The sequence below is a fragment of the Delphinapterus leucas genome, chromosome 8 (genome assembly GCF_059928025.1).
Source record: "Delphinapterus leucas isolate spDelLeu-1000000601 "Yukka" chromosome 8, BTC_Dleu_Yukka2, whole genome shotgun sequence".
NCBI classification, from domain to species: domain Eukaryota; kingdom Metazoa; phylum Chordata; class Mammalia; order Artiodactyla; family Monodontidae; genus Delphinapterus; species Delphinapterus leucas.
Window position 1 is genome coordinate 51,600,819 of NC_143136.1, and position 24,531 is coordinate 51,625,349.

The following is a 24,531-nucleotide window of genomic DNA, read 5'->3' on the forward strand; positions in this document are numbered from 1 at the left end:
AGGAGAGAGCTATTAATTAGGTAAGACATCTTAACTTTGTACATTTAGAATGCAGCTAGAGTGTTAACTAAATGCTTTCAATATTCATAAATGATTCTAACAGCCATACATAACCTACACTTAGATCCTTAATTTAATTATAAGATAGAATATTTTGTCTTCCGACTTCCTAAGTGCTATCAATTCTTCCTTTCCAGGAAAAGGTAAGAAAAACAAAAACAAGAAACCGTGCTTCAGTTCTGCTTTATTCTCCCAGCTAGCACTACACTCCCATTTGGACAGGTCAGGAGAATGGACAGTACACCATCTCTTCAGGAATCCCTGAAACATACTTTTTTTTTTTTTACATTATTTTACATGCACTTTACTGCATTCTTATTTTCCTCTACAACAAGTTAAATGTTGTAAACCTAAAACTGCTCTAAAAATAATGTCTTTAAAAATAAATAAATAAAAAAAAAGAGGTGAGACATCCAGCTGAGCTTAATTGTCTTAATTGGTGTAAGACAATTTATTGTCTTAATTGGTGTAAGACAATTTTTTTTTTTTTTTGTGGTACGTGGGCCTCTCACTGTTGTGGCCTCTCCCGTTGCAGAGCACAGCCTCCGGACGTGCAGGCTCAGCGGCCACGGCTCACGGGGCCAGCCGCTCTGCAGCATGTGGGATCTTCCAGGACCGGGGCACGAACCTGTGTCCCCTGCATTGGCAGGCGGACTCTCAACCACTGCGCCACCAGGGAAGCCCTAAGACAATTATTTTAAATGTTACAGAAATTCAACCTAATGTTCTTAGAGGAACAGTACTTACTTCAAGTCTGAGAAGCTGCCCATTTTTGTCAATGGTACATCATTCACAGTGGCTCCCAACTTCCATATCACCATTTCAAGTTTCGTTTTCCTTCTATGCCTTCTTCATTCAGGCTCTTAGCACAATAGGTACAAGCTATACACAGCTTGGGCTCTTAAAAACATGCCTTCGCCAATTATATAGTAATTCAAACTCAATTTATAACCTTTGCTAATATTCTTGATAACTTAAACCCTATCCTTTCCACTTCCCATTCTTCAAGACTTTACTCAAACCAAATCTTCTTGGTGAAGACTTACTTCTCCAACCACCCCAGGCTACACTTTTGCAGATTCTTTTTATGATCTTCATATTTTTCATTTGATACTTACCATTAAGAAAAAAAAATGTCCTGTCCTTCCATCTAGACCCGCTCTCATTCATTTCAGCAGCTAGCATGGTGGCGTGAATATAGTAGCTTTCAAATGTTCAAGTACACAAAGATTTAGAATGGAAAGAGGAGATGAAGTTCATTTTATTTGACTTATAAACTGTGTAAGGGATTTGCCCATTGACTCAGGCTGTTATTCCAGTTGTATTACCTTTCATTTTGATTGTCAAATTCTGGCTATCTTGTATTGTCAGAAATGAACTATAAGTGGCTACAAAGCTGATTAGTTAAAAATCATTGATATCTGTATAACTATTAACGTTGGATGTTTGGCTTATATGTATCATTTCAATTATGAGAATCAAGTAGTCAAATTGCTGAATAATTTGGCCAAAGACTAAGGTAATATTTTAATGTCTGTTCTTTGTAGTCTAACAGTGCATTTTAAAGAAAAGTTTTATTTTGCCTCAGATGGTAATCATTAGGACCACAGAACTGGATGAGACCAAGAGGCATCAGTGTGCACTCCTTCTCCAGGGTGGTCTAGTCTTAACCATTTTTGAAAGCATCATAGAGGCCTCTTGAGGAAAAGAGAATTTTAGCCTATTAGGTTATATGCTCCAATTCTTTTGGACCTTATTTGTTACTCTTCATATCTAATCCAAATTCTTCATGTTGTGGTTCAAGAAAAGAAATCACTAAAAACATGTTAGGCAAAATAAATAACTTTATTAATTTTTTTTTTTTAGAAATCAGCCTTTGTGTGATAATTCAGACATTTAAAAACCTTTTAGATATTCTTTCAAAGTATACTGTTAACATCTCAACCACTTTTGATTAAAACTTCACACAAAGAAATATGATAGGAGTTGAAAATTATAAATGCTAAAGAATAATTCTAATAACATTTGCTTGTTACTTTACACATTTATTTAACATATATGAAACCAAATAGGAAACTACCTTCCTTTTTTTCCCCATAAACAGTTCTCACTGGTTAAAAATGAATTAAAACCATCTACTATGAGAAAAACAAATCTAAATTACTTCCATTTTGAAAAAACAAAACCAGCTTATTCATTTCTATCCATTCAAGTCACAGGCCCCATTATTTTGGCAATACTCCACTATTTAGTCTAAAAGAAGAAACATCTCCTTATAATAAAGAAGTCTGGAAAATGCAATAAGTACATAGTGTTTAACCTAAGGCATGTTTCCAAAATAAAAAAAAAAAAACTACATAAGCTATAATAAAATTGCAATTGTCTTGGGTAAAGTAACAATGCTTTACAGTGTAAGAACATTAAGTAGTTTTAGGTAACATATAAATTCTATCCTACTGCTATTAGTAACCTCCTCAAGAATTAAGAGCAATTTTTACAAGAGAACAATTTTTCTTCTTGGAAGTGACACTAATTAACAGCAGTGGAGGGAAAAATCATTGGTTGTTTCAAGCTCTCAAAAAATGAATCAGTTATTGCACAGTAAATACCTCATAGAGGTCAGTGTTTTAAGAAGCTAGTCTGAAGAAATATGTTATTTATAAGTTGGTTAAGTCTGGAAGTTTTCAAGTTTTAAAATTAATTCTTCCTAGGGAATCAATTGGAAAATATTGACATACAAATAAATATTAGGCTTTTCAAATGGCTACAGTTTTGATAGTTTAGAAAAGAAATAAAGTCAGCAAAGTGCCTAAGTTTCTATGTTTTTTTAAAAAGATATGCACAGAAGAAATAAACATTGTACACTGTATACAGTAGCCCAGCTCAGCAGCAAGTATCTTCTGAAGCACAAATGACACCTCCACCAGTGTATATCATTGATAACTCCAATATCACACAGCTAATAGGACCCATGCCAATCTTAAAAAAGAAAGAGAAGTGAACATTACACATTTTTCAATTACTACTGAAAGGTCTTTAAAAGGAAGGATGAGAATATTCTGTAAAAATATATATATATAAATATATATGTGTGTATATATATATATATATATGATCCTCCTTTATAAATTATGACATGATTAGATATGGGACCTATGGGATAGGTTTCTTTAAAAGACAAAGATACTAAAAATTTATGATTAAGGCTTGAAATCTTGATCCATAAATTGTACATTTGAAATAACATTAAAACCAGTGCTATCAAGATAAAACTCAGGTTTGAAGGTCCCAATTTCCCCAATTCCAGAATTTATTTACTATAATGAAATTTCAATAAAATGACAAAATATCAATAATCCCTTGGAGGTTTGAGATTATGAGATTTGACTTGCTTACACTTCAAATGAGGTTGTAAGAGGTTTTCACACTGCAGGATAACATATTACATACTTTCTATAAATCAAAATTTAGCTAGAGAAACAGACCTGTATACTAAAAAAAAAAAGTATTAAAAGCTAAGTATTAATTTACATTTATCTAAACAAAGAAATTCAGAAAAATTTACCTATAAATTCCATTTAATGACTATCTTGCTTAGAATTAGATGCTTTACTTGAAGATACTGCTGCCAGAAGTCCACTTACAATTTCCCGTCTGATTTCCCCAACAATAGACTCTTTAATCTAGAATGGAAGAAGAGGAAAATAAGAATTTAACAATATGACTATAATCCATTTTATTCTATTTTCAGAAAAATAAATAGTATTTAATTCCTGCAGTTAGCTAAACTATAGAAAGAACTACAACCTTCATGTAAACCCTTCATGAAATACAGAGAGCAAGTAGGGAATCACATCCATCTATCCTCAAACTCAGATCACATTGTGAGGTCTTGTCTAGCACAACTCAGATAGCTCCATTATAAAATATCACAATTCTCAAGTTGAGAACATTAACAAACGTTAGATTTAAAAACTTCATTAGATAATTTGCCCCATGACACAAAATAACCTGAAAGAACTGATTAAATGTTAGGTTCACTTTTATGTTTTTTGTTAATGTCTATCTTTGTTTGGTAACCAGCAGGATACTCAAGTATTCTCATTGTTAAGAAAACCTATTAGTGGCAAAATAATATACAGGTGTATTGCCTGTTTATACTAACTGAAAGCAAAGTATCTAAAGAAGTTATTACATATTATTCTAACCTAACATGTGCATTTTAAGTGAAAAGAAGAAATGATCATCTAGTACAATTTAGTTTAAAACATGAAAAAAAATCCTCTAATCCACCATAAACTCTAAAGAAATAAATATTTATTTAGTTGTATGGTACATTTGTCACCGGTCTGAAAATTTTGCTTTGGACAAGGATTACATCATTTTATTGTTGGAAAAGGCAAACAGACCTAGGGGCAATGACAATTCCATCAACGTTTTCTTCTCCAGATGCCCAAACACTACACGTGCCTATCTAAGCCTTTTTCTCTCTAATGATATAGCATCACCTCCGAATAGCCCTCTGTGAAGGCTTTAAATGTGTATTTCCTGAAATAAGCTGATAATGCCTTCCCGAATTAGCACTTGAGACACTCTCAACCAGCTTTAAAAAATTCTACATTTCCAGTTTCCTGTCAGCCTGATCTGTTCCCTTAAATGTTCCTAAGTACATCCTGAACACATCTCAATTGAAGTCTTTCCAAAAATGGCTCTGTATTAATGTCACGCAAAATTGGTACACAATACATATTTATACATAAGTATTCAGAGAAACAAATGCTCCTTAGCTACCAGCCATCTGTACTGAAACATATTTGAATAAATAGAAGCTTCTCATCTTACCTTCTACCAATATTTCTGAGCTTTAAACAACAAAACATCACAAGTTTCTTAAGTTCATAATACTTCAGATTCATTTTTTAAACAAATATGTATTGGATACAAATATTATGAAAACCAGAATCTCTTTGCCACAATATACAAGTGCAAATGCAGTGTGTTGAATCAGATCCTCTGTAAATTTATATTTACAAAAGACAGTGAGTAGCAGAGTCTTTCAGTCCTGTTGTCCAATGCACATCTCATCGTACTTCATCATTCAAAAACAAACTAGCTAGAAAGTATTCTCTACAAACCAAAATGTGTGCCAACATTTGGGGGGGTGTGGGGTACAGATATTACTGGAGTAAAGCATAAAGAGTCTCTACCAAGGATGTTATAATCTAGGTGGGCACAAAATGAATATTGTTTCATGAAATATTGAAAGAAAATTATTTATTAATTCATTAATGACATAAGAACAAATTTTTAAAAATGAGAGACTAGTATGGGCTAGAAGAGGAAAAAAATAAATTCTCAGAGAATAGCAGTCTTTAACATAATAATGAAAAAGTAAGGAAAATTTCAGACAATAGTGAGGATGAAAACTGTACCAAGAGCACCTTGGAGACACAGCAAAAAGAAGCCTAGCCAACAAGACAGTTCCTACTAGGTAAAGAGTACAGAGGAATTAGAATAGAAACGGGGAGCTCAAATGGAAATTAATCAATGTATCCTGGCACACAGTAAGTGCTCAATGAATGTCTGAATAAATGCATCAATGAGAGAGTGAGACAGCACATGCCTGAGAGAGACAGTATCAGACACAAAAAGGAACAGAAAGTAGAAAAACAAAGGACTACAGACTAGCACTGAAAATGACAAAATGCCTTTGATAATTTATTGAAGTAATAAATGTATGAACAAATAAATTAGTTCCAAAGTCTCCCACGCTACAGAGAGGTGGGAAGGATTAGTAGTGAGAAAATCAGTGGGATGGATGGTGAAGTCACCTTTATAACTTTCAAAAAGTAAGACAGGCTGAAGACAGACTACTTGAGATTAAGGAAGGAATGCACATTGGCAAATAAACAGGCTGACAGCAAGCCTGAAGTGTGGGGCAACACGTCCATTTACTACGCATCTACTGAGTTACTGAGTGCTTCCTGTGTGGCAGCCATTATATCAAGTGATCACTAATAGAATTGTAATAAGAACACATGCAAGCTGTGTATTTACCAAAATACATGTTAAAGCTTGCCAGATGAAATGTAATAGATACAAAAAGGCATGAACCAAGCCTAGGAACTTCAATAAACAAAGTACTCTCTACACAGAGCAATCTATGTTTATGCTTTGATATGTAATTCTGTTCCATTTGCTTCTGTGGGCAGATGCTCATTTATTCTATTAAGTAATCTTTCTTACTTTTTTTTTTTAAAGTAACTATAAACAGTTTCAGGCCACTGATTACATACATCACAGACCACCTGGGCAAATTCCAAGAGTGTGTACGTGTCCCCACTACAACATATGCAATCTGCACAGGAATGGGGTATCTTTCATCTGACAAAAAGCTTAGTTATTAAATGAGTGTATTGAATATTTGCAAGAACTTCCAGTGTGTTCCTTCAAAAGAATTCTACTGCATTAAACTACTGCATTAACACATTATAAATAATGAAAGGATTCTTTTAAAAAAGTTCACATACGGTGAAATAATGGAAACAAAGGCCTGATAGACATCGTTTCATGCACCCATGACTGCAATAAGAAAACTTCCCTGAAAGTGTCTGCCAAACATGTTTAATCCTCACCTACAAAACTGTTCAACCCAAGCTTAAATCTTTTCTTCATGAATAGTAGCTTTGTTAATGGGGTTAGAGACCCATAATTTACTGGGAAGACAATCTAATTTTCTTGGTAGCTGATACAATAAGCTTAAAAAAAATTGGAATTCAGTACCATGTATATTTAAGTAAAAAGATTACCAATTTTAAATGAACAGAATCAAGACTAATCTGAATTTTAAATATTTTGTAAACAAAGTTTAACAGAACACCATTGTAATTGAGCTAAGATGATAACCCAAATTATTTGTTTAAATTGTAAATGGCATTAGACTAACTTATCTATTAACACATGCTTTTAAACTGCTTCAGAAGAGTTTATTTTCTTAAGGACATCAGTATTCCTTTTTTTTTAACCTGGTTCTCTGATGCTATACTTATTTATTTTTTTAAACATTTTAATTGGAGTATAATTGCTTTACAATGGTGTGTTAGTTTCTGCTTTATAACAAAGTGAACCAGTTATACATATACATATACATATACATATACATATATCCCCATATCTCTTCCCTCATTCATCTCCCTCCCTCCCACCCTCCCTATCCCACCCTTCTAGCTGGTCACATAGCACCGAGCTGATCTCCCTGTGCTATGCGACTGCTTCCCACTAGCTAGCTATTTTACATTTGGTAGTGTATATATGTCCATATAGACACTACCACTCTCACTTTCTCCCAGCTTACCCATCCCCCTCCCCGTGTCCTCAAGTCCATTCTCTAGTAGGTCTGTGTCTTTATTCCTGTCTTGTCCCTAGGTTCTTCATGACCAATTTTTTTTTTTTTTTTAGATTCCATATATACATGTTGGCATACGGTATTTGTATTTCTCTTTCTGACTAACTTCACTCTATATGACAGACTCTAGGTCCATACACCTCACTACAAATAACTCAGTTTCATTTCTTTTTATGGCTGAGTAATATTCCATTGTATGTATGTGCCACATCTTCTTTATCCATTCATCCGATGATGGACACTTAGGTTGCTTCCATGTCCTGGCTAAATAGAGCTGCAATGAACATTGTGGTACATGACTCTTTTTGAATTATGGTTTTCTCAGGATATATGCCCAGTAGTGGGATTGCGGGGTCATATGGTAATTCTATTTTTAGTTTTTTAAGGCACCTCCATACTGTTCTCCATAGTGGCTGTATCAATTTACATTCCCACCAACAGTGTATGAGGGTTCCCTTTGCTCCACACCCTCTCCAGCATTTATTGTTTCTAGATTTTTTGAGATGGCCATTCTGACTGGTGTGAGATGATATCTCATTGTAGTTCTGATTTGCATTTCTCTAATGATTAATGATGTTGAGCATTCTTTCATGTGTTTGTTGGCAATCTGTATATCTTCTCTGGAGAAATGTCTATTTAGGTCTTCTGCCCATTTTTGGATTGGGTTCTTTGTGTTCCTGATATTGAGCTGCATGAGCTGCTTGGAAATTTTGGAGATTAATCCTTTCTCCGTTGATTTGTTTGCAAATATTTTCTCCCATTCTGGGGGTTGTCTTTTCGTCTTGTTTATGGTTTCCTTTGCCGTGCAAAGGCTTTGAAGTTTCATTAGGTCCCATTTGTTTATTTTTATTTCCATTTCTCTAGGAGGTGGGTCAAAAAGGATCTTGCTGTGATTTATGTCATAAGAGTGTTCTTCCTATGTTTTCCTCTAAGAGTTTGATAGTGTCTGGCCTTACATTTAGGTCTCTAACCCATTTTGAGTTTATTTTTGTGTATGGTATTAGGGAGTGTTATAATTTCATTCTTTTATATGTAGCTGTCCAGTTTTTCCAGCACCACTTATTGAAGAGGCTGTCTTTTCTCCATTGTGTATTCTTGCCTCCTTTATCAAAGATAAGGTGACCATATGTGCGTGGGTTTATCTCTGAGCTTTCTATCCTGTTCCATTGATCTATATTTCTGTTTTTGTGCCAGTACCATACTGTCTTGATTACTGTAGCTTTGTAGTATAGTCTGAAGTCAGGGAGCCCGATTTCTCCAGCTCCGTTTTTGTTTCAAAAGATTGCTTTGCTATTTGGGGTCTTTTGTGTTTCCATACAGATTGTGAAATTTTTTGTTCTAGTTCTGTGAAAAATGCCACAGGTAGTCTGATAGAGAATGCACTGAATCTGTAGATTGCTTTGGGTAGTAGAGTCATTTTCACAATGTTGATTCTTCCAATCCAAGAACACGGTATATCTCTCCATCTATTTGTATCATCTTTAATTACTTTCATCAGTGTCTTATAGTTTTCTGCATACAGGTCTTTTGTCTCCTTTGGTACGTTTATTCCTAGGTATTTTATTCTTTTTGTTGCAATGGTAAATGGGAGTGTTTTCTTAATTTCACTTTCAGATTTTTCATCATTAGTGTATAGGAATGCAAGAGATTTCTGTGCATTAATTTTGTATCCTGCTACTTTACCAGATTCATTGATTAGCTCTAGTAGTTTTCTGGTAGCATCTTTAGGATTCTCTATGTATAGTATCATGTAATCTGCAAAAAGTGACAGCTTTACTTCTTTTTTTCCAATTTGGATTCCTTTTATTTCTTTTATTCTCTGCTTGCTGTGGCTAAAACTACCAAAACTATGTTGAACAATAGTGGTGAGAGTGGACATCCTTGTCTTGTTCCTGATCTTAGAGGAAATGGTTTCAGTTTTTCTCCATTGAGAATGATGTTTGCTGTGGGTTTGTCATATATGGCCTTTATTATGTTGAGGTAGGTTCCCTCTATGCCCACTTTCTGGAGAGTTTTTATCATAAATGCATGTTGAATTTTGTCAAAAGCTTTTTCTGCATCGATTGAGATGATCATATGGTTTTTCTCCTTCAATTTGTTAATATGGTGTATCACATTGATGACTGATTTCCGTATACTGAAGAATCCTTGCATTCTGGGGATAAACCCCCCTTGATCATGGTGTATGATCCTTTTAATGTGCTGTTTGCTAGTATTTTGTTGAGGATTTTTGCATCTCTGTTCATCAGTGATATTAGTCTGTAGTTTTTTCTTTTTTTTTTTTTTAAGTATTCCTTCTTATGCCTTGTTTGATCTACTACGTATTTTGCTTGCTAAGTCCTTCTTTGTAGACAGTTAAAAGGGTCAATACTAAGCCAAAGTTTGTCCAAACTATGCCAAATTCTGAATTAGGGGTTTCTAATTAACAGGTTTAATAACAAATTCTGAAAAATTCTTCAAACATTTGCCTTGCATATCAGTCTTCAAATTATAAAATCTTCCATATTTGATGGGATGTTCTTATAAATGATTAATTCTCTAGCACCACCACATTATGATGGAAACAACCAACTTTTCTACATATACGCTATTTTCTATCAGCCAAAATATCAATGTTCTGGCTTAGGGATGCTTTACACCCAGGAAATTACTTACAGCACATATCAGGCCATCCATTAACAACTTTAAAAATGAGGATTCAAGAGTGCATTAAGGGAGTATTTGTGCTAAATGAGTACATAAAGTCCAGTTTCCAAGGAAAATTTTCAAACCAAAACAAGCTAAAGGGAACAAAAATATCACATATCTGGGTGGGGGGAGAGTACCTTAAAACTTATTTCCTCAGTTAACATATATATTGTGGAGAAAAATAATTTTTTGAGTAAAACTCAATTCTACTCAAAAATTGATCTTTGATGTGAAACACATAAATAAGAATGAATTATAATCAGTCACACCTAACTAACTGAGCAATGTACATGTACAGACCCTGCTAAATATCTGCCAGCCACAATCAACCTACAAAAGTAATTACATTTGTAGGACAAAAAAATTTATAGAATTAAGACCTTTTAAGTTGGTAATTCATGTCATGAAAAGAAATTACATACATGCAGTCTCATCTGCTAGAATGCTTGTTTTGTAAATGTGAATTTGTCTGAATGTCAGCTGAACCAGGGAACAGAGTACCCAAACTGTACAAACATTAAACACCTACCAGCTATGTCAGTTCACTGTGTTATGAAGCGCACCTATCTGCATCTGGCATTAAAACTTTCTGCTGGACTTCATGTCACCCTCCTCCACCACTCCACAATAACTCACAAGCTGCAACCCTTCCAAAGTCCAATTCCACAAGCAAGTTTCAGGTCTTTTTCAAGGTAAAGTGTCACATTATTGCAGTATTTATGTATTTCTTAACCATTTAACATTTATAAAATAGTGTTACTGTTTTTATTAGGTTTTTACCATTTTAAAAACATGTCACAAGTTTTGAGTGTTATGCCTCTAATACTATTTTCCCCATAAGCTCTGTGTTTTTATTATACAAATTTGCATAGCACAACGATTTTTAGGAATGCATATATCATACTATATAACAAAACTGAGTATTTTCAGTATACTTCTCAAGCCACTATCATGCAGCTATAAATGGTGGCAACTAATACCCATGAACTAATCTTTGGACCCAGAGGATCAATGGCCCATTTGAAGGAACATTTTGGTCTGTTGCCACCATTATTGACCTATAACCACTAAAAATTTGTTTTATGCTACTCATGAGTTAATTCTAAAAATATGTTAAGTTCACGTTACTGAATTTATTGGAAATACACAGATTAAAAAGAGGGAGTCACTGACACTAATTTCTCTGGCTCAGTTTGATTTTTTCCAGTTCTAAATTCTTAGTTCTCAATACATTATACCAAATGATTTCTGTATGATTTTTCAATTGTTTCCTGAGTTAGTCTTATTTACCTTCCTACTGGACTTTAAGCTTAAGGATTCATGTCTCATATCTTTCTTTTACCCTTACAGAGCAGGTACTCATTAAGATACTTATAAACCTTTTTGTTTTTTTTTTTTAACTTATAGGATATTCTTCTTTTCAACTATTGGAAAGAATGAATGATCCTTTTTTATCATGGATTTTAGTATCTCATTTGGAAAGAATTATGAGTAATTATGGTTCTTCCTTAGAGTTACTCTTAATACAGGGAACAGAATGAAAAAAATAAATTCAACATGTGTAATTTTTATTCCATGCACTCTATTGGATTTTGCACCCAAAGACACAATGTGATTTGAGAAGAAAAGGAAAAAAAAGTCATCATAAACATGTATCTATAGCAGTCTCCCTTTTTAAATGATATACATACTATTCCTTACCACCTGATCCTAGTGCCAAAAGCAACTATTTTACTAATTTTCTCAATTAATGTTTGCCCTTGATTACTAATCCTCCTAAGTTTCTGCAGTCTTTTTGGTAACCTACAACTATGGTTAAATATTTCAGGTCTGCATACTACTAATCACACAGGGTAAACCTTCTTTTCATTTTGTATTTCTATCTTTGAACAACTTATATAATTTCCACATTTCTCCACCCACTAAGCCAAACAGCTCAAATTTTTTTTTACTTCTTAAAATCTCAACACCATTTTTTAATGTCAATTGACATTATTAAATGACAGCTTTTAATCCTGGAAAAGATCTAAATTATAATCCCTAATTTACAAAGGTGGAAACAGAGGTCTAGAGAGTTTGTCATGTGTTCACTTATTTGAACCCTACATATGCCTTCTTCATAGATACTTAATAGACACGAGTAGGATCAATGGGAAAATTACTGAATACAGTGAATCAAAGGAATAGCTTATAAATAATTAATGTTCAAACAAAACCTACTCCAAATAAACTAAGCGTAGATTTTACTCACCTCCCTTATGACTTGCTGTAACTCATCTTGCTCCACATTTTTATGCATTTCCTCAGCAGCTGGCAATAATGAGATTCTTCCATGCTCTTTCTCCACTTCAGATTTCGGTCCTACAGCCTCTGAGGCTTCTTCAGCTGCAAAAACTTCTTCAGAACTTTCCATATCTGGAGGTGTCTGCACAGAGCCTGTTCTAGAAGGAGCAGTTGGTGTTAAGGCCACCGACGCTCGGAATACTTTCTTGCTTGGTACCAGATGGGTTTTGGGTCTGCCCACTGAGTCACTAGAAGGTACTCCAGTTCTATTGGCATGAGAGGGACCAGAACATACAGAAGATGACTCTGACGTTGCTTGGGAGAAAACAGATTCTAAGCTTTCTCCAGGAGGAATTTCAAATCCCATTTCTCCAAGGCCCAGGCCCAATTCAGACTTCAGATATGACTGTTCCCGCATCAGTTCAGTGACCTGGAGATGAGAAAAATTGTAATTCTTCTCTCTTGAAATTAAGATTGGTAGTTAAAAGAAGATTAAAATCCTAGGTGTGATTACTGCCCCAAATCACTTAACTTGTAAAGACATGATTCTAATGCATTCATTTAGTTACTACTCAATTTCATTTGCAAAAATAGCAAGGAAAATTTAAATTCACAGAGATCAAGCCATGAAATGTGTAACTAAACTATAGCTGGATGAAATTTTACTTGGTCCCACACAGGGGTCCAAATTACTTATCAAGAAGAGTAACCTGGTGGCGCAGTGATTGAGAGTCCGCCTGCCGATGCAGGAGACACGGGTTCGTGCCCCAGTCCGGGAGGATCCCACATGCCGCGGAGCGGCTGGGCCCGTGAGCCATGGCCGCTGGGCCTGCGCGTCTGGAGCCTGTGCTCCGCCACGGGAGAGGCCACAATGGTGAGAGGCCCACGTATCACAAAAAAAAAAAAAAAAAAAAAAAAGAAGAGTAACTTGTAAAAAATAAAATAGCTACTCATAATGCCCCCCAAATGAACTGACTTGCTTAAAAAATAATAAAAATCATACTTTTGTTCAAAAAGTAGTCATCTTACAGATCCAATTACCAAAAGGACCTGGAATCAGACAGACTGTGAAAGCACATTTCCTGGAGTATGAATTACTTTTTATGATGCATTATTTCCTTTAGACCACAAAGATAAATCACTTTTGCAATTAACTGGCTCTTCAGTGGCCAAAGATGGCGGTGGACTTTCAGAAGTGCCCGAGTCACTTCTAATCAATTTAACTAACTTATCAAATTCTGTATTTTAAAAAAATTTCATCTACATTAGGAAAACTGTGTGTTTATGAAATATTATATCATTCCCTTCCCCAGTGATTTAAAAGGAAAGAGGCTTACTGGTTCCATTACATTCAATGGAGAAGGGCATGACAAGTTATCAGCGCTTCTACTGCCACACATTCCCTGAAAAAGTAAGAACAATATGTGTGTGTATTTTTTCAAATTGCAAGTGTTTTATAATGAACTAATTATTGCTCTGAAGCAGTCCTTTATGTCACAAAGGTCAGTCTAAACTGTCACAGGATCCTAAAAAATGTGTTACTGTGACTGAAGTTTGTATAGAAGATGTTCTGATTCTCTGCTCTCACCAACACACATTTCTCAGAATAATGGATCAAAGCCTTTTATGGAAAAAGATATTCATTGACAATACAGGATATTCTTAGTCTATGCTATACATATATATATGTGTATACACACACATATTCTACTCCATATATGTACATATATATGTGTGTGTATTCATGCATTTATTTTTAACAAAATCAGGTATGTTGTTCAATTAACAAAGAGAAAATTCAGTATTTCAACATTTCAAAACAGTATATTCTACGACTAGAAGATTTTGGCAAAAATAAGAATACAACTGTTGGAGTTCAAATTGCATGGAAAGGAACCTTAGGAGTAAGAACAGTGGTACAAAATAAAGAGAAACAGTGTTTCTTTCTATTCTCTTGGTTGAATACATGTTTCTCTGCTTTTACGAAGATATCATTTGATCCCTTAAAAAACAAAGAATGGAAAAGAATCCAAAATAAAGGGAACGTTTAAAGGAAACAGTTTTTTTTTTTTCAAAGGCAAGAAAGGGGGAAAAGAAGTCTAAGTGAAATATATATATTACATATATCTGTGTTCTTCACAGTTACATGCAATGATTAACATCTATATCAGTCATATGTTAACCCACTATCATTTTCCCTTTAAAATCCTAAACTTTTGTATTGCTCCTCATTTTCTATTATTAAAAATTATGATTTTTCAATGTATTTCTAAATATACTAAACATTTAAGAAAATAATTACAACTTGCACATTCCACTGATTTGCGGGAAAGGCTCCTTAAAAACTCTGCATGTCTCTAATGCCATTAAAATAAGTGTTTTTAAATTGAGACATCTGTCTTAAATTGTGTGGAACATTATAAACAAGTCCTGAGTGAAAAACCTATGCACAACCCAAGGTAGCGTACCATGAGTGCTGAGGAGCGGAAGGGCGAAGGCACACTCACAGCGTGAAGCTGCTCCTCCAGCCCCAGCAGACGCTCCTCCAGCTGCATCTCCAGGTCCTGAAGTTCCATTCGGACTGAATTTCTCAAGCTCTGGAGCTGATCAACTTCATATCTATCAGTAGGCACAAAGTTTGAAAAAAGCAGTTTGGAGATTCAGTGTTCACAACTCTCTCACAAGCTTTCAGAAGGTACTGAACTCCAAATTCTATAAATTAGCACAACAGCGACTGCAATAGGTGTAACCACTGGGAGAACTGGTTTTTCTTCCTCTCTCCTCGATTACAAATATCCCAAACAATAAAAACAGATTGCAACCACTATCTTCCTCAATCCACCAAAGGCAGAGAAGTTTACCTAGCAGAACACTATGCCCAATTTTATTTATACTGGTTCACAGACTACATAAAGGGTACACAACAGTAGAAATAAAACCCAGCTTCAAAAAAAAAGTTAACAATGCTTTTTAGAAAGAAAAATATTTTGAGTCAAATGAACTTTTACCTTTCGTCCTCAGTCATATGATGATAAACCATGGTTTGCTGACGCAGCACTGCCAATTCTAAATCCATCATTTGCGTTCTAAACAAATTCAGGCTCCGCCTCATTACTTGGAGCTCCTGAAAAGTATTCTAAAATACAATACAACAGCATTAACTTCTAAATCACACAAATTATTTTGTAACACAGAGATTTAAGTAAGAACTTACTTCATAAAGAGGTAGAACAGATGACTTCTGAGTACTATAGGGAGCAGCAGCAAGATCAGGCCCTCTCATCACAGGGTGCTTCAAAAGAGTGGAAGTATGATTAGGAATCAATGTTAAAGTGACTGCTTCCAAATTATCTAAGGTGTTAAAAAGGCAGAATTTGGGGTCTACATATTTTTCTCTTTGAGGCAAAAAACAAAAACCACTTCATGTTATAAGCAGGAACCAAATAAATCAGTCCCCAATGCTACCCACTACTCCTATCTGTTGAAGGTTATAAGTCAGTGTATTGGAACGGGAAAGAGGCAAAGGAACACAAATAGTTCAAACCTATGTCTTACAGGACCTCTCTCTTGCCTTGAGAAAGCAGAAAAATAAAAATAAAACTCAGAAATGTAGAAGCAATAGCAAATATCATTCTGAGATTACAGAAATTACTAACTTGGCTGGAGAGAGTAGCAAGCAATCATCACACTCATTCTTAGACATCTGAGTATCTACTATGCTTCACTATTTTAGGCAGTGAAAAAGATAAAAGGAAGTAAAAGTCACTTCCAGCCTTCAAGTGTTCTCACAGTGTAAGAAAGAAGAGAAAACAGAAGTAAAAAATATATATATATAATATTGGCTGGGGGCAGCATGGGGAATGCTATGATAGGAACAAGCAAAAATCCAGATCAGTTAAGTGTTCCCGACAGTGGTGACCCCTGAGCTGAGCCTTAACAGTAAAAGGGACTTGGTCAGGTGAAGAAAGGCAAGGGCGGGGTGTTCCAGGTATAAAAAAAAAAGAAGTAGAATGTGTAAAGAAACAGACACCTAGGGACACACGCCTGTGTAGAGGCTTGCATGCAGTCCAGTGTGGCTGGAGCACACACACAGGGAATGGGCCTGGAGAGATAGGCAGAGGCCAGGTCATGAAGAGCATCTGTCTACTGAGGTGGGGTGGTGTGAGGGTGGGGAAATTAATTAGCTGAGTTACTGATGGGACACTGAAGAGAAGACCACATTTAGAGCAGAACAAGCTGGCCTAGACAGGTGCACTTGAGGGTGCAGGTGGACAGGACCCTGGGAATCCCCAGCTTCATATAATTGCAGCTGAAAGGTTAAATGTCTCACATGTAGATAGAACTACATTTTGTAAGGAGGAAGGAGAAACACCCACTTTCTGGTTAGACTGAAAATCATTAGGAGACAATCATCATGAGGATAAAATCTATACTTAAAAGAAGGTGTATTTTACTACATAGCTTGAAAAGTTCCAACTTTCATTTTTACTGTCCAAGTGGCTTCCTGTCTACTATGTCACCATGATAAGGGATCTATTATATATACTCTATGCCTCTCGACTCTTAACTGAATAACCCGATCATTACATTACACTGTCATTTTCTTCATTTCCTCAACTGTCTAAATATAAGTAGTTTAGAAAGAGATTTAGAAAGGAAATGTGGGGCTTCCCTGGTGGTGCAGTGGTTAAGAATCCGCCTGCCAATGCAGAGGACACGGATTCGAGCCCTGGTCCAGGAAGATCCCACATGCCGCGAAGCAATTAAGCCCGTGTGCCACAACTACCAAGCCTGCGCTCTAGAGCCCGCGAGCCACAATTACTGAGCCCACACGTCACAACTACTGAAGCCCAAGCGCCTAGAACCCATGCTCCGCAACACAAGAAGCCCGCGCACTACGACGAAGAGTAGCCCCCTCTTGCCGCAACTAGAGAAAGCCCGCACGCAGCAATGAAGACCCAACGCAGCCAAAAATAAATAAATGAATTAATTAATTTAAAAAATAAAGAAAGGAAACGTGAGAGGCAAACCAAGAGACAATTTACTTCTTTTCAAAGCTTATTTTGGAAATTATTTCCAGCCCACTAACAAATCTGAGAGCGATGACTTTAAAAGTGACAAGACACATAGACCGTTCTTATTCAAATTCACACTTTACCTGATTTTTTTCTCTTCTGGGGTGGTCCCAGCCTTTTAACTCAGTGGAAGCAGACTAATTCTGTGCCAGGCGACCAGCATCAGGAGTCAGCAGATGAAGGGAAAGCTTAGTCAGAGAGCAACGAGTGGAACCAGGAGAACATACGGCGACACAGAAGCCAAGGGGAGGAAAACTTAGAAAGAAGAGGTGGTGAACACTGTCAGATGGAAAAGAAAAGGACAGACGGTACTTGAGAGGGAAGTTCTTTTAATAACAGAGACAACTTGACTAAGACAACGACAGTGCAGGAGAGGCTAAAGAAGGGAGGAGACCTAATGAGCAAAATCTCTTCTCTAGAAAGGAGGGAGATTGTGAGCAGAGAAATTCACCTTGTTCAGAATTAGTTACAGCTGTTCCCTTGAGCTAGGAGGGAAGACGCTGGGAGGGGGCAGGTACAGATAAGCTGAGGCATGCAGGAAAATGAGGCTGAGGTAGCTCAGGCCTGATGGGTCCCAGCTTCCCTGAAAATTAAGAGGTACTCAGACCAATAAAAGAAAAAAAGGTAAGAAGGATAAACTTTTTCTCATACCTGTGAAAGATTCTGTAGTGAGTTTCTAATATCATGCAACACTCTTCGCAACTGCATTTCGATGGCAGAAGGAGGGTTCACAGAGCACACTCGGTGAGGGTAGGCAGCATGTCTATGTGAGTAAGGACACCCCAGAGGGGAAGTGAAGGCACTACAGGTGGTGCCTGATATGTTGGGAATGCTGTGAGTGCTCAGAGTTCTCATGTGCTCACACAGGGGCCCTTCCTGCCACTCGGAGGGGACAGAGTGAAGGGAGCAGGTGGACTGAGATACAGGTGCCGGAGCATACAGTGAACAGGCCGGAGTCCTTCGCTGATGGCACTCCTCCAACCGGTTCACCTCACTCTGGGCGGCTTCTTCTTTCTTCACAAATGATGGAGAGATGAAAATGGTGGACTTAACTAAAGACTGACCATCATGCTCAATCGCCTCTCTTTCTAATTTCTGTTCCTCTTCCGGTGTGTACTTGTAAGTGAAGGAAGGTGGACTGCATCTGGTCTCTTTTCCGGGGGATAACCGAACATTGACAGAGGATACAACCCTTACTGGGCTCAGCAAGGTGGTTGGTAAAGACTGAGACCTTCTTAGAGGATAGCCAGCTTTTGCAAACAAGTACCTCTGTTTTAACAGATCTTTTGACTTTATCAAGCTACGCCCCACTCTTTGATTAGACAGAGTGCAAACCTTCATTTGCGCTCTTTGCAAAGCTGTATTAACTCTGTCCACAGAAGAGGGAGGCCCAGTTGTATTTTCAGCGCCCTTCTCATTGCATTTAGCTTCAATAGAAGCCAATGATTTAAGAATATGGTGGGTGGTATACTGGGCAAATTCACATTCACTGCTTTTATCCACATCACTTTCAGCACTTGCTTCCCTCAGTAGTTCCACTGGCTGTGCTGGAGACACATCCTCTTTCCTTTCAGTAATTTCAGTAACGTGATCCCCTGCACTACAGGTGGACTGTTGATGTCCTGTATTCTCAACAGTCTCGCACTGGGGGAAATCCTGGCCATCTGACCGTTTGTCAGCAATTGTTGCTGCCTTCTCTCTTCCCATCTGAGGACAGGTAAGAGACTCCTCTTCTGATTCATTAAAATAAGGCTGGTCTTGTGCTGTTGGTGTGACAAGGTCTTCACCAAATGATGTGACTGTTGTCTCACTGTCACAACTATCAGCACTACTCCCCATGGCTTGCAAGGACTCGTGAACCTGTGAAAAGAAAACAGGTAGAAGGATGGAGAATTCAAATAAGTAGTAGCATTAACAAAATACCAAACTGATACGATGCTTCTATACGTTTGGGGTCTCCCACCTTGGTTTTGGCTCTGGTGCTGTTCTAAACTGCTTTCAGTGCCCCTGATCAACAACCCCTCCACTTTCTCACAAAGATTATTCCAGATCTTTACTATTTTCCTTAAATCCCTTTTCAATACCCATCTCCTTTTCTTCTAACATATGACACTGACACAAAGAAAATGGACAGAAATTTCTTAACTTCTTTCCCAACACCTACAAATTTCCCCATACCTTTCCTCATCATTCCCTCCTCTCCATTCTGAAAGAAAACTGTATCTCTTTTCAAAGCTAATCCCTCCAACCTGTACTTCTGATCACATCCTCTCCAGGGCTAGGGTATTTCTCCAGTTTCATCCCAGATTTTTCTGCATCAAGCTCTCTTTCTCTTAGAGCCCTTTCCCTTAGTCATTACTGTATGAAAAAGACAAAAAGACCTATAACTCTTAAGCTATCATTCTTATTTGAAAAAACAGTTAACATTCATATCTTCTCTTCATCACTGATCTACTCTCCATTCATGCTTTTGCATCATTTAATACATCAGAACTATTTGCTCAACTACTCAATTTCAGAATAAACAAATTCTCACCTTTTCACTCCAATGGCCATAGCCCTCCTTTTAAAAGTTTCTCCTCCATCTCCCAATTTTTATGCCTGCTGGATTATTCTGAGTTTCCTTAGAAACTTCTTGTCTGTCTACTCCTTAAATGCTGTTTCTAAAGGGCTTTTTTAGGTTCTCTTTTTCTCTTATTCCAATTTTCTTTAAAATTTCCTTACAGATGTTTTAAACACTTTTCATGTACATTCTGTGTACTGCACACATAAACTATAAGCTCGTTGGGGATAAAGATGTGGCTATTTTCTGGGTTATCTAACACACTATAGCATAACAGTCAGATAATATTCAGCAAGCTATGGATCCACAGTTTTAGTTATTAAATAATTATTGTAAAATACTGAAACACAATGACGGTAAAAAATTTTTTTAAATAACAGAATAGGTTAAGGATTAAAATACTCTGCTTACTGGTGGTGCAAAAATAAAGGAGAAGCTTTTTTTGTTGTTTCTCAGAGAGAAATGAAGAATTAGTGAAACCTAAAATTTGCAGTCAAATGCTCAGATAACATCTGCATCCTAGAATTTTAGTCTTATCGTCATTTGAAAAATAAAGATTACACAGATGGTCTTGAAATATACAGCCAGTGAAAAACCACCTAAATATACAGAAGTTAATCACAGTGCCTACTACAATAGGAAATTTTACCTGAAGATGATTAAGGGAGAGGCAGTCTGTCGAATCTTCAGCAAAACCACTGCTATCAGAGTGCTGACTTGCAGTACGTAATAGTTGATCTACCAAAAGAAATTTAGTTATACAAAACTGCTAAATAAGACTTCAATGAGTACAGTATTACATATATATGATTCCCAAAAGATATATGATACACAACAGTGATTCTTTCTTAGAAAAGTATACATCACTTATGCAAAATTGTGGCTTCAAAGCATAGGAAGTAACTTGAATTCAAACAAAACTGTATCAGATCAGAAATCCTCAGTGTTCAGTTGCTAATTAAGCTCTAATTATAATGTATTTTTTGGTAAATCCAATTAATGTCTTATCCTTGGAGGACAAGAGCCTGAAATGAAAAATGGCTGTAATAAAAATAAAGTCCCAAAGTAAACCATTTTCATTATGTAAATATGTGAAGACACATAGGTGAAATCAGAAGTTTAAATGTAGTGTGTAAAAACTTCTATTACCTTCACTAATAAGAAAATAAAAATACAATTAAGGCCAACAAATTAAACAAGTTGTACACAAGAGTACTTACATGTCTCTGATGTTTCAAATGATGCAAACATTTGTAAGTTATGAAAGTTATTTCTTAACAACTGAATGAAACTCAATCACATAGGTTCAACTAGTAGGTAATATTGTTAATTTTACAATAAACTTGCTTATTTTTTGGCCTCAAAACTCTAATTCCTGGTTAGTATAACCTAGAGAAATTTTTTTTTAAGTAACTAAAATGACCAACTAAACACAGCTGGCCTGATCACATGCCCAACCACACTACAAGTACCACAGTGGGTGAGAGTTTACAGCTATTACATTTACTGAGGGAGACACTTCATGAGATAGTCAAGTTCCACAGAACTTAAAAAGCAACAGGCTAAATAAAGTGTGTTTACCAAGTCCACATTCATTTAAGACTTGAATGATAGAAAGTACTTAATAATATGTTTCAATAAAATCCAAAATTAATTACAGGTTGCCTGACTTTGAAAAATATTATAATAACCTTAGGTTCAATCTGGAGCAACATGAAACAGAATAATTTTTTTCCCATTAAAAATTTAAAATAATTCTGTAATGTTGTTTTGAAATTAACAAAACTGCATAATGAAATATATGGAATTGATCCATATCCTTGATAAATCTAGGTAAATTGTAATAATTGTGAAAGTGAATTGGAATAAGCTGTTACCATAGGTACTGATTATGCATTTTATTATTTGAGAAAATGATTAACATGTCATAGGAGTCATCACCATAATTATGTGTTTGCATGTCTTTTTAAAAAAAAAAACTAGATTGTCAGCGTTCTGAAGACAGGAACGTTATTTATTCTTCTTTGTATCCCAAGTACCTAGACCAAGCCAACAATAAAAAATGTTTGCTGAATGAATCAATGATAACTATCTCCTTAAAGCAACAACAGAATTAAACAGTTTCTTAAAGAATTTAGAAGTGAAACTGCCCCATCTGCTTGGGCAAAGGGCAGTTGCAAAAGAGCCCAGGAAGCCCTGGCCAGCTCCGTTCAGGTTCTCTCTGCTAAGATCTGTTTTATCTGCAGCATACTACAGCCTGTGCCGAGTGCACCTCTCCACGGTTAGTCCTGCCTGAATTCACACACATCAGGTCGAGGGTAGACTGCTCAGGCTTCAGAGCAGGTGTGAGGCAGTGGAAAAGAACAAGGAAGCCTGGGTTCAAGTTTCGGCTTTATCATCATAAGCAATAACTTCTCTCCTCCAAAAAAATGGGATAATCATTCTACCTCACAGGGTTACTTCAGAAACTAAGTAGAACATAAGTGAAACTGTTTTGTAAACTATAAATCACAACTGAGGTTCTTTAGTCAGATGTTTCAGTTTAAAAAACACAGTTCACCAAAGAAAAAGGTACAACTAAAAAGAAATAGACCTCTGTCCTAACTGAAGAGATAAGGCATTATTTCTAATTAAAAACTAGGAAGTTAGAGCAAACATTAAAGTGAGAACAAAACAGATGTGGAAATTCTATTTATCCAGTATTGCAGAGAAATATAAACAGGACACCCATATACTCTGCTAGACTAAAGAGAATACTGAATGTCTTCAGTAATTAGAAAAATGTTGGACTGCTCTTAATATACCTACTGAATGTTAGCTTGTGACATGAGTTGAGTCACTAAACCTCTCTTCTTCAGTATGTAAATCCCAGGACTGGATTTGAGATTAAGCACTGTAACTTCAAAAGTTCTATTACTAAAGTGTGAAGTATTTTTATACATGCATTTTTACTAACTTTGTGAAATGAATATATTATACCAGTGATTCTAATTCTGCCACTATGATTAATTTAAGATATTTGCATATCACATCAAAATTTGATAGGCTACTTTCAAAAAATGACTAAAACACTGTACTGTTCTCACTCCCTCTCTCTCATGCACACACACAAAACCATTTTACTGTTACTTTATAAAGACGTGATTCAAAAAAAATGTTACCATTTTTACTTATGCCACCAGAAATAAGTGCTCCTACATAGATAAGAGGAAGAAACCCAGATGTGAATAAAAACCACATTCCATCTTTCCCACCACAGGAAGCTTACTCTTCAAAGATCTTAAAGTAATTATGCTGTTTTCATCCTCTTTTTGACACAGGGCAAGCTGCTTTTTCCAATGCATCCCTTGTCTACCTATCTAAAGCAAAGATTCCTGGATGGCTGTGAACTCTGCCTATGGCTCAGGAACACATACATAAATTTATGGACTCACAAAGGGAAGAAAATTAAGCAGGAAAGTTCATTTTGTGTCTGACCAGAACTGTGATGACCTAGTGAGAGTGGAGCTCTTGTTTCTCAGTATCATACTGCAATAAAAGAAAAATTATATGCAAATTGTCTCATATGAAGTCACTTCAGAGATCAGAAGAGAACAAACATGTAATTTCCTATTCTAGGAACATACATATGAATCTTTGCTTAAAAAAAAATAAGGGTGGTTCAGCATGTGTAAAGTTTTAAAAATAAACACTCCTACCTTCAGTGGTCATTTTAACTTCCTCTCTCCTTTTCTCTAAATCTCAAAAGCTTTGTGACTTTAAAGATGATCAGACATGTTTTTCCCTTGTAAGTTAAAAGTGAAAGAAATGGATTCAAAGGTTCTTTGGTCAATAATAATTCAAGAGAAGAACAATGTCTGAGCCACTGACCTTTGATTTACAGTTTGAATTTAACTAGCTTTACCTACTGCTGAGAGACTGACTGGTGTTTTCTGCCAGAGGCACATTCATTTATTACACCTAGGAGTCGCATTTAAATAATAAAAACCCAGAGGTGGATAATACAAGTGTACATTTCAATCCCAACCATGTAAAAAGTAGGCCTGACTCTGTTGCTCTATCACTTCCCATCTAGCCCTTGTGTAGAACTGAAAAAGTATTTAGAATACACAGAATTGTGTAAGGAGGTCATTACAAGATAAGCAAACTAAAATTACTTTATGAGCACAAAAGTCTTCAGGAAGATAAAAAAAATTCTATAACCAAACCATAATGAAGCAGGCACAGCTGTGTTCCTAATCTTCTTTTTACACTTACAGGTACTACAAACACTGATAGATTAAAAAAAAAATACCTTTTCCAAATCCCCCAAAGATGCTTTGGTAATGTGCTTGGGAACTAGTGAGTACTGGTTTACTTACCTCTTTTTGACTTGTTAAGACCTAGTTGGTAAGTGGTTGGAACATGAGGAGCTTCTCCCTCTGTACTTTGAACCTAAAGAAGAGTTTTAAGTAGTT

At 36.0% G+C, this 24,531-nt stretch overlaps 1 protein-coding gene across 5 annotated transcripts in view; it reads right to left on the reverse strand.

The window, feature by feature from the left end:
• Positions 1–1,886: 1,886 nt before the first annotated feature.
• The window catches only part of ITPRID2 (ITPR interacting domain containing 2), a 38,856-nt gene continuing 16,211 nt past the window's right edge, over positions 1,887–24,531 (reverse strand). For 2 of the 5 annotated variants that reach the window (XM_022567184.3, XM_089916600.1), the window contains 10 exons: positions 24,436–24,508; positions 20,724–20,812; positions 18,163–19,371; positions 15,651–15,728; positions 15,445–15,572; positions 14,905–15,055; positions 13,774–13,839; positions 12,405–12,866; positions 3,626–3,743; positions 1,887–3,039 (listed from right to left, as the gene is read on the reverse strand). In XM_022567184.3, coding sequence (XP_022422892.2) covers positions 3,639–3,743; positions 12,405–12,866; positions 13,774–13,839; positions 14,905–15,055; positions 15,445–15,572; positions 15,651–15,728; positions 18,163–19,371; positions 20,724–20,812; positions 24,436–24,508 — 2,361 coding nt within the window. In that variant the 3' untranslated portion in view covers positions 1,887–3,039; positions 3,626–3,638. The remainder of the gene's footprint in view (positions 3,040–3,625; positions 3,744–12,404; positions 12,867–13,773; positions 13,840–14,904; positions 15,056–15,444; positions 15,573–15,650; positions 15,729–18,162; positions 19,372–20,723; positions 20,813–24,435; positions 24,509–24,531) is intronic. The other 3 variants (XM_022567185.3, XM_022567186.3, XM_022567188.3) reach the window with 3 other exon arrangements.